The sequence below is a fragment of the Mesitornis unicolor genome, unplaced genomic scaffold (genome assembly GCF_000695765.1).
Source record: "Mesitornis unicolor isolate BGI_N332 unplaced genomic scaffold, ASM69576v1 scaffold1626, whole genome shotgun sequence".
In the NCBI taxonomy this organism is placed as follows: domain Eukaryota; kingdom Metazoa; phylum Chordata; class Aves; order Mesitornithiformes; family Mesitornithidae; genus Mesitornis; species Mesitornis unicolor.
Genome location: NW_010190037.1, coordinates 98813 through 113941, shown reverse-complemented (window position 1 = coordinate 113941; position 15129 = coordinate 98813). Strand labels below are relative to the sequence as shown.

General features: G+C 42.8%; 1 protein-coding gene across 1 annotated transcript in view; it reads left to right on the top strand.

Annotated features, from left to right (window-relative positions):
• Positions 1-8695, top strand: part of LOC104542053 (thrombospondin type-1 domain-containing protein 7B-like) — a gene marked incomplete at its 5' end in the record, with an annotated part of 34630 nt that extends 25935 nt beyond the window's left edge. The window contains 4 exons of the mRNA XM_010186253.1: positions 671-753; positions 2171-2363; positions 5859-5946; positions 8156-8695. Of these exons, the coding sequence (XP_010184555.1) occupies positions 671-753; positions 2171-2363; positions 5859-5946; positions 8156-8237 (446 nt within the window). The remainder of the gene's footprint in view (positions 1-670; positions 754-2170; positions 2364-5858; positions 5947-8155) is intronic.
• Positions 8696-15129: the final 6434 nt, after the last annotated feature.

Here is a 15129-nt window from a genome sequence, read left to right as displayed (position 1 = left end):
CAGCGGCGAGATTCCTGCTGTTGCCATGACCTACAAATTCTGCCTGCGCGGGATGAAAAGGGAAATTTATGGTCAGCACTTTGAAGCTCCACAAGAGCTTGGCAAAGGCAGTAGAGCTTTGCATATCCATAGGGTCTCTCTCAATGTGCACAGGGTGAATGAGAGAAGAGTAGAAATGAAAATGGAGATGATCTTATCTAGCTCCATTTATAGTTGAGGTAATAACAAAAGTTTTATGTGCTAAGGTTGCCGAGTACTTAGGAACTCATTAACATGTTTTTATTCCTATAGAAGCACAGACTTCCCCAAGTGAGGATGGGCAAAGGCGTTGTGTGGATTATATCTTCTTATGTAGATAAGACATTAATGAGGACACAGAAGATCTGCATCTAATTCCCGATTCTGTCCCCAACTTCCTATGTGGCCTGTGGCAAATTACTTAAATCTGTATATCTCTGTTCTCCATTAACAAGATGGGTATGATAATAATTCCCTGCCTTGTTAAGGCAAATTAATTAATGCGATGCCTACAGATATTATGCTAATAGGCTCAATAGACTAGTATTTAACTATATAAAATAAGCAAGCAAGCAGTTCTTACACTTTGGAGATCCAAGTCACTATAATTTTAAAACATACCCTTGAAAGCACTCAACATTTTCTCTTACAGGAGGGTGCACTCTTCGGACGAAGCCTGCAGAAGTTCGGCACTGCAGCCCGGCGTGCAGGAAACCGTTCTCCTACTGCACACAGGTAATTGCTCGCTGCAGAGTATGGTTGAGAAATTAACACCGCAAAATCTGTTCAATTAGCTTCTGTGTCTTAAGTGTGTTCCAGGACCTAGAAAATAGTTTAGTGTGTCCATGGTACCACCTTGAGGAAGTTGTAGGAATTTCAGTCTGAAAGGAAACCCTCATAAACCTGCACAAATGAATGATGGAGTATTTATGCGGTGTTACAGTTTGGGTTTAGTTCTGTGGAGGAGTTTTGGAACATGTTAGTTTAATTTTCATTGAATGCTATTGTACTGTCCCATAGGAAATGTTCAAAACTTGTGCAGGAGAGGAGATGAAAGAGTAGGTCCTCTCCTGCTCCTCCACAGACACAGAAAGCCCCCATGAGTGTAGTGATCCCACCATCCCCATAGCACCTTCCAAAGCAAAACCTGGAAGAGCTTTTTTGCTGTTTCAAGTAGTGATTATAAAACTCAGAACCCTTAAAGTAGCCAGGGGCAGTTGGGGTTTAGATATTTATATTTTGAAAAGAGCCTTCACAGCTCTCAGCTTCAGCTGAGGAATTGCCATGGGAAACTAGCTCATGGGCAATTGAATGTGGCTGAGAGGATGGTTGTGAGAGTGCCCAGAGCCTACAGGAACGTAAAAATGATGGGCAAGCATGAATTTATATAAAAGCTCTTGAGATTTCACGTTTTGTCCAAAAAAGCTCAGGGTCATGTCTGTCAACAAGTTGAGGATGTTGTGGCAACAAAACTGATGTCAAGGGTTATATTCTTGTCACAGAGATTGTAAATCCAATCGCCTGCTTGGATCATAACTGGGGTATCAGGCCCTCAGACAGGCATTGTAATTATAAGATAATTAGCAAAGAAAAACAATCTAAAATAAGCTGTTTTAAAGTAGAAATCCAGAAAATGAAGTATCTGCTTAGCAAACCACAGACTTCTAAGAAATCCCTTGAAGAAACTGCCTAGGCTGATCCAGGGCAGTGGATATTTGGCCATAAGAAAGCAAGCTTTGTTTCAGATAGCCCTGTGAAGTACTGGAGTGGAAATACACTGGGAGAGTTTGGGTCTGAACTGGGATTGTTTCTTGTTCATCTCTTGTGATGCCCAGCAGAGGGAAAGTTGTTATTGATGAGATGAATTAGGATCAAGCCATAGACGCCCGTTATTAAGCCTGTTAGGGTGAAAAAGTTTGTGTTGGGCTTTTCCATAATTACTGGCTCTATTTCAGCCAATTTCTCAAATATATTTTGTTTTTGTGAACTGAAACGTGTCTGTGGGCACCGGTTCCTGGCTTGTTTGGTTTGGTGGTGGTGAAGTTCCCTGTGCAGGATGTACCTTGCAGTTTCTTCATAGTTTGCTACAATTTGCACTGTTCTGCAAGAGGATACTATTTGGTTTAATAGTGATTTCCCTTTTCTTGCCTAGAGAGGAGTCTGCGGTTGTGAGCGTGGATATACAGAAATAATGAGATCAGATGGTTTCCTGGATTACTGCGTGAGGGTACCAGGTTTAGAAGATAAGAAAGCTGATGTTAAGACCATTGCTGGAAAAAATAAACCTGTCAACTCAAAAATGCATGACATTTTCAAAGGATGGTCTATTCAACCTTTTAATCCAGGTGAAAAACTTAAATATGAATGGAATAAATTATCTTTGCAATGTTTCTGTAGAAGAAAGGTACAAGCTTTGTAGATCACAACATCAGAGATTGAGTCTGGGAGCTGCAGAGCAGCCTCCCATTTTCGTCTTTCATTCCTTTGTGCCTATACAGAGTAATCACAGTCTCTTATGTAGAGAGATAGCAAAGACAGAATGAAGCAATAATGTTTTGCAAAATATACTCATATGAGATTTGGGGGGACGCTTAGAACTGTTATCTGATGATGTTTCTAGAAGTAATATGTGTGGACCAGGAAAGATATTGATCACTAGCGCTTCAGAAGATTCAGAGCAGAAAATACTTAAGATTTCATTAAAGAAAACATTGGTTGTTTCTTGCCATATTTTGAAAGTATATGAAAAAAATCAGAGTAGAAAGTGTAGAGTTTAGAGTTCTAAATGTTGAAGTTAAGACATTAAAAAATGCCCCAGAAAAAGCAGGCAAGCTGCTGTGCCCAAGCAGTGCGTCCCAAGCGGATCTTTGACTTCCACACCATGAAATGCTTCCCAGTTGGAAGCACTGGATTCCCAGTACTGGATGTGCCCAGACTGGTCCCCAGGGCTGATGCTGTAGCTGTAATAGCTGATTACCACGTTGACTGTTATTTTGCAAGATTAATTTATTGAAAATGAATTTCTAAAATGCAAATAGGGCTTTAAAATGGGAGACAAAGGTGACAGGTGCGCCAAGTTTTACTGAAATGCAATAATTCTCCCATATTCTAAAATACAGGCAGGCAGTGTGGTGTTCCTACTTTTCTGTTACCTGACCTTGCATTTGTTTCCTATTAATGTGTAATGAACACGAGACTTTAGAAAACATGGGATGAAAGGTTCTGTTACGGGATTCAGGGAGTCATAACTCTGTCTGATATATGTGATCACACTTTGAATGTTACATTTCCATATTTGATTTGCATACAGTAGTTAACCTTTGCATTGACAGTCTCCAGGCTCGTAGAGCTGGGTCCAAGGCCCTTTAAAGCTGGCTGGTTTTCAGTCAAGCCCATCATCCAGGAGCCCACGCAGTTTACCAGCAGTTTGAGCCACAGGTTTGGGGTTAATTGCCTTTTTGTCATCACCCATGGCCCTCTGTAGGCTGTCTCACTTCGGCTTAATCTCTGCAGCTGATACCTTTACAAGGTTAGAAAAAGGGAGAGAGGTGTAGGTGGTTGCTGCTCTCCTTTCTTTAAATCAGCATTTGAGGCTGCAGCCCTGGAAGCTTCTGGTGGGCTTGACCTCAGCGCAGCATCTGCAAGCCAGTTCTCCCCAGGGACTACAAGACAGAAACAGGGACTAAGGAGCTTTCACAGAACACAATGTGATTTAATTTTAGGGCAGAAATGTTACAGAAACAATATATGGGAAAGGAATAAACACCTTCTTTGTGTGCTAAGTGTATCACCAACACCATGGCATCCTGCAGGTCTGTTTGTGCCCTTCAGACCCCAGCTCAAGGCCGGTGCTCCTCAAATCCCTTCCCTTTGTCTAACTTTCTGACAAAATATGTAATTACTCCCCTTACACAGGCTCACTGGTCTGGGCTTTTGCAATAATCACTGCTAGCTGAGCCAGGAATCCAGTTACCCACCAGTTACGCTCTTGATAGCAGGTCTGTGGTGAACACTCCCCATATGGGTGGCATTTACCACCCTTAGTACCACAGTCCTGGGCATTTGTGTGCATCTAAGGGCTTACGTCTGTCAGTAAAAGTATCCATACCTTTCTCCAGTTAATTTGTTATTTCCCTTCCCATTTACAGTTTGGAACACAAGTTTTATTATGATTTAAACAGGCGGATGTTTTTGTTCTTTTAAATGCTCCACAGGAGTGCGCAGAACTGATTTCAAATCAGGCTGTGTTTTCCCTTTCTTTACCACACTCTGGGTGGTAAAGAAATACTTTCAGGTACAGAAACTTCTTTCAGGTTGAGAGGCAATTTAAATAGCATTGTTTAAATTGTAGGATGACATGGTCCAGTGCCCTTATGTTGGGGATGGAGATCATAGCTGCCTTCATGGCAGGCATGGTGGGGTGCCTTTGTGGCTGTGGCAGTCCTTTTGCAGTGCTGCTAAATGCTTCTTGGCTGTCTCCAGTTGAGAGGGTGACAAATTTCATACCCAAACTTCAGAAAAAAACCCAAACTAACCAAACCAAAACAAGTAACACAAACCCGATGAATGGAGCTCTCCTCACATGGGAGATAATAGGCTGTAAGTGTTTCGAGGTGACAAGAAAATCTGTGAGGGGTATTCAGCCTTTCCACAAAGCCTGGAAGGAAAAAGAGAAAGAATTAGATCTGATTAAACATCTTCTCCTTTGAAAAGAATTCATCACTCAAACACAAAATGTAAACCAGGCTCAGTGATTGTCCCATGAAGTATCTCCCCACTCGCATGACTGCGTTTGACATGGCCTCTGTCAAACCGCGTCGGTGGGCACGGTGCGGGTTCGTATCCCTGCCTCCAGCGCGTATTAACAGCTCTGTTGATGTGCATCAGCTCAGACTGCTGCGTGCAACAAATACCACAGCTTCTCCCCGCGAGGAAATCTGTGCAGCCAGAACGGAGCAAGGAACAGAAATAGTGATCTGTTAGAAATTAACTGCTATTAATGCAAAACTTGTCAGTAAGGACCTGCCCAAATAACCCGTCCTGTGTTCTGGGACTTGCTATCAGAAGGAAATGTTTCAGCACGCTCAGGCTCACGTGTGCGAGGAGGGGTTCCCTTGTGGTTGCACCCAAAGAGCCCTATCAAGAGCCTTACCTTGGCTTAAGGCCAGTTGGGTCTCCTGCTCCTGTGGCCCAACTGGAAAGGTCTTGCACAACTTTATCCCTCTTACTATTACAAAGCATATTCTTGTTTTTATTCTAAGCCGAATTTATTCCCATTTGTTGTCCGAGTGTTTTTCAGCTCTAAGTTGCTTGTTCACTTGTGCTCGCTGGTGTTTTACCCCAATTGACCCCCAAGGATTAGGGAGCGCAGCCCCATCCCTTCTCAGCCCTCATTTCTTTATGCTGAATGTCTCAGGTGTTATCTATGTTTCCACCTGGGTCAGTTCAAGGTTGAAACGCCTTTGCCAGAGCAGCTCCCGGGCTCCTGAGTGAGTATATCCTGGTCATCCTGTGCTCCTGCTGCTCCCCACGGGCAGGAGCAGGGTCAGGAGGTATTTCTGGTGCTGCACCATCATCCTGGGCTGCCTGTAAGGGTCAGCAGGAGCTCACCTGTCAATTTAAACCAATTGATTTTTCCAGAAGTCTTTCTTTTCCTATCAAAATTATGGTGTTTATGGGTTATTCCCAGCCAATCCTGGCTGTGTTTCCCATCAGTGATGCTACTAATTTTGCTTGTGTGTTTTCTTTTTACTTAATCTCTCAAGAATTTGTGTATACTAGAATAAAGTTTTTTATTCTCCCCTTTTCTCCCTCTGTCCTTTTTCCTCATCATCCGACAGATGGTAAACTGAAGATGTGGGTATACGGAGTATCAGCTGGCGGGTTCCTCATCATAGTTTTCCTGATTTTTACATCCTACTTGATGTGGTGAGTATCGCGTGTGTTTTGTCCTTAAATATAAGCTAGTTTACTTCTATTTAAACAATCCAAGTTATATCACAACGCTTTGTGTTGCAAAGATTTAATCCTCAAGGCCTTAGGAAAGGATGGAGTTTGGATTACTTGACTGCCTCCATTTGGCCCCTACCTCAGAGTAATTTAAAACTCTCCAAATTGTAAATGCTATCTGGCATAATCATGAAGAAGTGTGGTGGTCGTGCAGGAAAGAATTATTTTTGGTTATCAATAGGCCCTTATATTAATTCAGGCTTCTGCTGGGATTAGAAAGGGATTTTTATTATATTATTTAAAAAAAAAAGATAAAGTAAAACTGAGAAAAGGCAAGGAGGCTGATTGGGTAGAGGAGCTGGCTTCTGCTCAAGGAAGGACTGAATAGAATAGGGGCATTCAGTTGGAAAATGATGTTTGACATGGGAATACAATAGAGATCTATGAAATCATGAATGGAGTAGAAAAGGGCACCAGGGAATTTTTATTTCCCACAATATAAGAAGTAGGAGGCATCTGATGAAATGATCATTTAAAATAAACGAAAGATTTTATTTTTCACACAGTGCATTATTGCCTTGCGAGTGCAGCGCTGCCGGGGACTGCGCACGCCAGGAAGATAAATGCATTCAAAGGTGGCACAACAATTCACAGGAGACTGGGTCTCCTGGTGTTAATTGTGGCTTTCTGGATGTACACCCCAGCTCAGGAAATCCCCAAATAGGTTTTTGCAGTGAATACATCAGGTGGAAACATGTCTTGTGTCTAAAGCTGCTGTTGCCAGCCACTGTTAGAGATGAACCGGAGCCCTGGCCTGCACCAGCACGTCACTGGTGGGGGAGATGTCTGCCCTCCTCCAACACTGCCGTCACCCCAGGCAGGGGTGGTAGGCCTGGTTTGACAGAGCTAGTGTTGTGCTTTTTGGTTTAATGTTTGGAAAGGTGCTGATGTTGATGGGCCTTGGAGGATACGAAGAGAGCAGTGGCCAGTATCCATATGACCCGGGGACCATGGAGCTGGGCTTTATGAACACGAATGGTGCAAGCTGCTCCAACCCCTGTCAGATCAGGGCCAGCAACCATAGAGTCACAACCATGACCTCACAGCATCATTGCCCTCTTTCACCCAAAAACATATAATCACAGGATGGTTTGGGTTTGAAGGGACCTTAAAGCTCATCCAGTCCAAGCCCTGCCATGGGCAGGGACACCTCCACCAGCCCAGGCTGCTCAAAGCCCCGTCCAACCTGGCCTTGAACACTGCCAGGAAGGGGGCATCCACAACTTCCCTGGGGAACCTGGGCCAGGGCCTCACCACCCTCACAGTAAAGAATTTCTTCCTAATATCCAGTCTAAATCTCCTCTCTTCCAGTTTAAAACCATTTCACCTTGTTCTGTTGTTTCCTGCCCTTGTAAGAAGTCCCTCCCCAGCTTTCCTGTAGGACCCCTTCAAGAACTGGAAGGCTGCAGTAAGGTCCCCCTGGAGCCTTCTCTTCTCCAGGCTGAACAGCCCCAGCTTTCTCAGTCAGTCCTTGTAGGGGAGGTGCTCCAGCCCCTGATCATCTTCATGGTCTGCTCTGGACCCACTCCAACAGCTCGAATTTATTTTCTCTCACTCTTTTAGTCTTTCAGTCTCTCTCTTCAACTAAAAGCTTAAATAACAGTGTTTGGATGCTGCTTAGGAGTTGCAGCTTCCTTATTTTCCAAGCCATGTAGCTACCATTTCTCCGTGGCTTCACCATGGGGCATACAGAGGACTTTTTAAATAACATTACATAGTTCTCCATCACTCGAAGGCTGGTGAGGAAGTGTATTTCTCAATAATAATTATTGTTGCTTCGATACCATGCCGAAGAAAAAATGAGAAGATCCCGCTCCCAAACAGTTCATATTTCAATCTTTCTGCGAATTGTTCCTTGCTTTGTCAGCTGTGAGAAGACACAGGAGACAAATACGCTTTATTTCCTCTCCAGATAAAGAGCACAGTTGGCTGCCTGCTTTTGGCAGGCCGTGTGTCTGCGCCACACACCTAACAGGTCCACATGGAAGTGGACACTCTACTGCAGTGTCACCTCATTGCAAAATTAAATAGCGAGTTGATTTTTTTTTGTTGAAATTTGGGGTTTGATAACGTTTCTGAGTTTGTGACAGTTGATAATTTTGTCTCCTGAAATATTTTTTTCTTGCAGCAAAAAAACAAAGCAGCATCAGAGCCCTCCGCAGCAGCAGAAGCCTCTGACCTTGGCCTATGATGGAGACATTGATATGTAACGTAAAAAAGAAACCCAAATGTAGACATCGACTGCCTTAACTGCTTTCTTTTTTGGAACTCTCCGACTTCTCAGTTTTTTGAGGAATCTCCTGATGTGTAATGCACTGGGCAGAAGTGTTGCGAGCTTAAAATTTTGCCACCTCTTTATTAAACAAAAAAAATTGAGTCGAAGACTTGGATCTTGTGGAACTTTTCTGAAGAGACCAGAAAATACATCTCTTCCTGTTGAGCAATGGGAATAATAATAATAAAAAACAAAGAATCTACAGACGTGAAAAGGAATTAGTAAAAAAAAGAGGCATGACAATCCTGAGGAAAATGTGACATTTACCGTAACTGACAAGTTTGACACAGCATCATTATGCACTATATTAGTGCAGGGTTCTTTATTCTTCACATCTTTCAGCAATGAGTTTTCTAGTGTTTACATTTCGTTCAGAGACTTTCAAACCGGATCATGTATTTTGAGAAACGCAAGGGAGAATGAGTTGAAGTGTCTGAAGTTACCAGGTTTTTAAAAGTTTTTTCCTTCTTATCCTGTTTTCTAGTACGGAATATGATTTTGCTTCATTTCCACCTACAGGACAGAATAAGGATTGTGATGAAAAAGCATTGGTGGTTTCTTAACTGAGAATATTTTTTAAAGAGTTGAGTAGATAGGTGTTTTGATGAACGGTTAAAGGATTTGATTGTTTAAAAAGTATTTTAAATTAAATTAAACCATGTAGATACATTATGGCCAGTTTAAATTGTTATTCAGTTTAATTAATACAAACTCTGCTTTTGTATTTAAATTTTCGTATCTGAAATATTTATAAATTCTTTTTTTGAATTTAATTACCTGACCTCATTTAATATACATCAAACACAAAATGCGGTGTGTGGAAGGTCTTGCTTTTTTAAGTGTTTCAGAACCACTGAGAAGTTACATGTCGTAAACATCTGGGAACATTTTGAAGAGGGTAAGTGTTTATAATAGTGTGTGTCGCAAGTAAGAAAGTGCCATCTTGTGGTATTGACTTGTATTTATAAGCAAATAAAATGCTAAAGAGAGTGAGAAAATTGCTTCTGGTATGTTGAATTAAACGTGTGTAAACAACAGTCATTATTAGCCTTTTACCGCGTCTGAGATTGGACTCAGATTTCAAACAATTCTGGCATATTTGGTGCTGTAGTGATTAGTGGAAGAAATACTGCAGACAAGTACAAGTCGAGAGAATAATTGGTGATCTGGAGAATGTGTGGTCTTATTTTCAGCTCAGTGCTGTTGTTTGTTTCAGTAATTAGAAAGAGAAGAGAAAAAGAGTTGTTATCAGCCTAGCACCTGTCGGTCCTTCTCCATCTGCAGTGACTTCGGAACGGGTCCTCACAGGAGAAGGGTGTCCCCACGGCTGGAGGCAGCGCTCGTCGTCTTCTGTGGCTATTCACAGCTTTGTAAAGGGATTTGAATATTTCGGTTTCATTGAAAAAATGATGGTGGCATAGCTAAGTTTCCTTCCCCAGGTCTGGATTCCTTCCATTCACCGTGTCTCCCAGAGCATTGAATTGAGATGATGCTGTGCCATCGAAGCAAGGTCATGAGTGCGCTCTCCTCTTCCCACATTAAAAAAATAAAGGGGCTGATGGATTTGCGACGGGAAATTGGCTCACTTATTTCTGGCCCTGAAGATGTTCTGCTGCCCCTACTTGCTGCCTTAGAGCTGTTTATGGTGTAAAAAGCAGGATCTGATGTTCCCCATTAACATTAGGGGTCTAAGTATTCTTTTTAATGGTGCCTTGTACTGAACCTTTGAGTAACACGTAGAGAGTAAGAGCTACGAGGGGAATAATGAACTAGTGCTATTAGGAAGAACACTGCCAGATCTTAATGTATTTTGTCTGCAGTCTGTGATGTGAGGAGAATGGTGCTGTCTGAATAATGAAGGAATAAACTCAATTAAGCAAGCTGTTCAGAAAGGCATTGGAGGGGAGAAGTTGGTGTAATAGTAACAAAAAATGACAGCCGCAGCGTGGTCGTTGCCTTCAACAAGAGGGTGAATCTCAGTCCAAGTCGTGGTCTCCAGCAGGGGAGATGCGGCTGTGTGGTGGGTGAGCTGCTGGGGGAGAATGAGACCTCCAGGTCCCACCCTGCCAAGCGTGTTTATATCGAGCAGATGGAGCTGGGGTCATGCTGCGGTTTGGTGGCCTTCCCACAGGCTATGTTCACACTCCTGCTGTAGCACTTCTGGCTGAAGATTATTGCTGTTTGTAGGAGCCAGGGGTGCCCAGCCTCCCCTGGGAGCACTGAGTCAATTCCTACCTTTCAGAGCCCAAAATGAGTCATCTTGTGGAGAGAGATTACTCCAAATTCTTGCCTATTTGGGTTTTCTAAACGTTCTGCTGAAGCAGCTGGTGCTGACCCTGGCTGAAAATGAGAGAGGCCTTGGGCTATCTCAGTAAGGTAATTCCTGTACCCCCCGCAGGGGATCCCGTTCAGACCTGTATGTGGCTGTGAGTAGAAGCACCTGTGGGTGAAGAGGTTGCCAAATGCCCTGGCAGGCCATCTTGGTAGTTAATAACCAGATAATGAAAGAGTCTGCATTTTGTCAGTTTTTGCTTTAACACTACTGATTTCAGTGGCTACTGCCAGGTTACTCCTACTTTGATATTACAGCTGTACAATGTGCAACTCTTTTGGGTTTTGTTTGGGTTTTTTTGTTGGTTTTTTTTGAGATCGGTCTTCTGTGGCACTTCCTCTCCTCCATTCAAAGACTCTCTGAGACACAACAGTAAAACAAAATAGCAAGAACTGAAGTAAGACACCAGAGAAAACAAATTACCAAGAAGTATTGAAGTGTTGCATACCTACATCTTTCCTACAGTCATTTCGGTTATGCTCAGAGATGGGATGTCAGCATGTACAGGTACCACAGCAATGTGTATCACTGCGCCTAAATGCTGTGAACATCTGGGCTTTTGTGTGGGGTATGTAAAATAAATGACATTTTTCTTGCAGAAATACATGAAGTCTCGAGGAGCTTTCACGTTTGCAGGGCTGGATCCCGTCTGAACTCCTCTCCCCTCCAGCAACCGCACCAGAAGTGTCACTGAACGCTGGAAATTCGGGTACTGCAGTCAAGAACAAATACTATCATTTTCTTTGCTCTGGAAGCAGAGTAGCGTAAAAATTCCTACAGGACAACGTAGCGAGAGACTTGTAAATTAACTCGTGCTTGTATTCATATGTGTCAAAGAAGAGCCTAATTGTGTAGTTTTCTTTGCCTAAGTGCACTTACATTCACGGCCAGTTTCATCAGGAAATGAAGAAAATATTATCTTGGGAATAAAACAAATCAATTGAGCACTTCCAGTTTGGATTATTCCTGATAAGTATGAAGTTGCCTTTAGAGATCAGGTCATTTGCTGCTAATGTGGCATAGCTGGTTTCTTGAAAGACTTGTTTTTTCTAAATATGTAACTTAGTTTGTGCTAACAAATGGAAGGAGAAATGTAGTTTAAATATAATTTTGGGGCTTGTTTTCAATTGGGAGAGAGTACTGCAGAAACAGAATGATCTAACTCAGGACCTAGTGAAAGGTGGATCAGGATACCTGATGTATTAACGTGCCTCAGGACAGATTACAGTTCCGTCTGGTTTAAAATGTAATTTGAATGAATTAACTTCCTCATCGCACAGCTGTGACATGCGCCTGTCCTGGACAGGAGCTTGATTTATATTATCTTTATGAAGATGTATCTGCTGTTACACACCATCAATATGCACGCGTTCCTTGGCTCCCGGAGCCACGACCTGACAGGTGACTCTGTTACTGTCATTTCACCGCCGACACGGCTTGTGCTGCGAGCCATGCCGCTGAGCTGCTCTGATGTGACACGACCCGGCTCATAACACTCACCACAGGTCATGCCTCCTGCTTCGGAGGGACGTGGGAGATGAAGTCGTGTGGAATTCCTCCTGGTCTTGCTGCATTTCAGCCGTGGTAGCCACCCCTGCCCGGTGACGCTGCCCATATGGGGATGTGATGTGTTAAGGGGTTGTTACTGGTCAATGAAGTTGTGCGGCTGTGAGGTTGCCTTGAAGAATCCTGTCTGACCCCTCAGGATAACTAGGACTAGAAATATGACTGTAAAATATGAGGAATTCACCTGAACTACCATTAAGTAAATGGAATTGCACACAGTCATTTCTTGTTCCTGAGTGGTAGGGAGAAATGAAAGGGGCGTCTCGCTGTGAAGTCTGATAGCAGGAGACCCCAGTGTCCCTTGAAACGGGTTATTATTTGGCCATGCTTTGTGATTTGGTGACATTTACATTTGGGGAGAAAAGACTGGATTTGAATGAATAGTTATAATGGTAATCATTGCTACGGGATGCTTTCTGCTTGAATTTTTAATGTATACCCTTTTATCTCCCAATCTAATACAGTTTATTCTTATTTTTCAATGCAAACATATGGTGAAATGGTCACATATGAAATGTCTGAGAAAAGAATCCAGATAACCCATATTTGCACTTGTTGGTAATTATGCTCATTTACTTTGATTACAGGCTTTGTTACAACAGCGTTTAGAATGGGCTCTGGGCGGATACATGGGTTAAAGCAATTTATGGGATTTATCCTGTCTGTGAAGAGATGTTTTGATGGAATGAAAAATCAGATTCAATTTCCTCCGATAAGGAAGAATGTTAATTTTCTCCTCTGCTTCATGAAAGTTCACCTGCACGTTATGAATATTGTGGTTGTTACAGGCCAATATGACATTTGGAAATAAAACTCTTCAAACGTAATAACAGTGAAGAATCTTTCAACAGCACGCGGATGAAGTGGAGCACCAAGCATTAATTTTGCAGATGAGGAAGGTGGCAGTTGGAGTTTATTTTTTGGGGTGCAATCTGGCTCGTACCCCATGTGAGCAGGCTTTGAGTAGCTTTTCTGAAGGAGCATCTGAGCAGGTGAATGCTGCCCCAAAATGGTGTTTCCAGGCTGGATGAGGCCAAGGAACGATGCAACGTTTCCTCTCTCCATTGCAACCAGCGTTCTGAAACTCGGGTTTGGCAGGAATTAACGCACAGCTAATTCTGACACTTGCAGCATCAGGCAAAATCATATTTGGAGATGGCAAAGATGGGGTGTATCTGCTCTGAAGTCAGTAGATGGTGGCTGTTGACTCACTTAGAGATGATCAGATCATTTGTAGGTTTTTATCTGTTGCTTTCTTAGAGTTTTCCACCTTCAGTGCCCTTTCTGAATATGAATTCGTCAATCCTGAAACACCTCATGTGGCAAATTAAGTGATTTAATTACACAATTTGGTTTTGCCTTCTACATTGCTAGTTAATTTAGTTCTCAGATTAGAGAAGAGCATCTCATCAATTGATGGCTCAGACCAGTGAAAGATGCAAGTGTATCATGAGAAATGCGGGCTGTGGCTGCTCTTCTGCAGCAGAAGGGTTAAGCTGCTTGGCTTGCATGCATTGGGTAGACCAAGTGTATAAATATTTATGTACATGGAGTATTTGGGGTCTACCTGAGGGTGGAAATCTGGGATTGTCTCAATGATGGGGTGCAACAGAGATGTAATCTATCATCTTCCATGCTTTGAGAAAAAGCAGTGTGAACAGTTCACAGTGATGGTTGATAATCAGTGTTTTTCCTATTTGTAGTGGATGTTTTAAGCCTTTCCCATGCTGAAACAAAAGCTTTGTCCTCAGATGAGCAATCCAAAGCAGCACTTTGGAGAAGAGATGTCTCTATGGCAAAGGGTTGAGTTGTTCCAACAGATGCTACGTAGACCTTGTGGAGGTCACAGCCCTGCTGAAGCACCCATGACTGATTGTGTTTCAGCCTCTGTAGGTGAGCTGTTTGTTTGGAGAGGCATAAGAAACATTTGCTGAAACCCAGACAGAAGTATCACTTCATACATTTGATGCCATCAGCTGATGGAGCCTGTTAAAGACTAAATTGAGATGCAAAGCTGTGATGCAGATGTGTCACATCACATCTGCGTTGTCACTCTCTTCCTTTGTATAATGTGGCAGATCCACAGCAATTATTTTTAAATGCAGTCTCTATTACTGCAAAGCGGTAACTTGGAATATTTACTGTTTTATTTGCTTCATGCCAAGTGAGATTTCACTCAATTTGTCATTAAAACCACTGTCCTCTTCCGAGGAAAGAGAGCATATTTACATCAACAGCTCTCCAGTAATTCTGTGTTTTCTACCGGAGTGGGGGCTGGCATCATTTCCCAATCTCAACAAGCTTTTTCCACACAAACCTGTGCTGATGAGCCCATGGGACCGAAGGCAGATGTAAGGGAAAGCAGTACAAATCTCTTCATTGCACTCAGCAGGCTGTAGAAATGCCAGAGGGATCAAATTCCCATTCCCTTGTCACTCCTGTATGTGCAACACGGATCTTATTTGACCAGAAAAAATTCCAAAACCCAGCAAAAAAACCCAAAAATCTCTTCAATTTTGCAAAGCTGTGCAGTATTTTTGATGTAGAACATGATTTAGAAATGAAGAGCCGCCTTCTGAGATGAGTCTGCTGGATCCCTTCTGCGGTCCCCACCACACATGGTTATGATTTCGCTCTTACAGAAACTGTGCGACCGGCTGAACTGGCAGCCCCGCTCACGTCAGGAGGGATGGCTCTCCCAGATAATGAAAAATTTGAGTCTTTTTTCCCACAGAATGCTAGTGCTTTTACTCTTCATCATCTTATTTCCATCACCATGACAGCCAGGGAGGTATAAACACAAGAAAGCCGCCTGTCTCACCTAATCACGCGAGCCCGGGAAGTGGATTTTAGGGGATAAAGAAAAAAAAGCCCAGTGCTGTGAGATTTGAAATGAAATGAGGAGCGTTGCAGCCCAGAGCATGGAGGA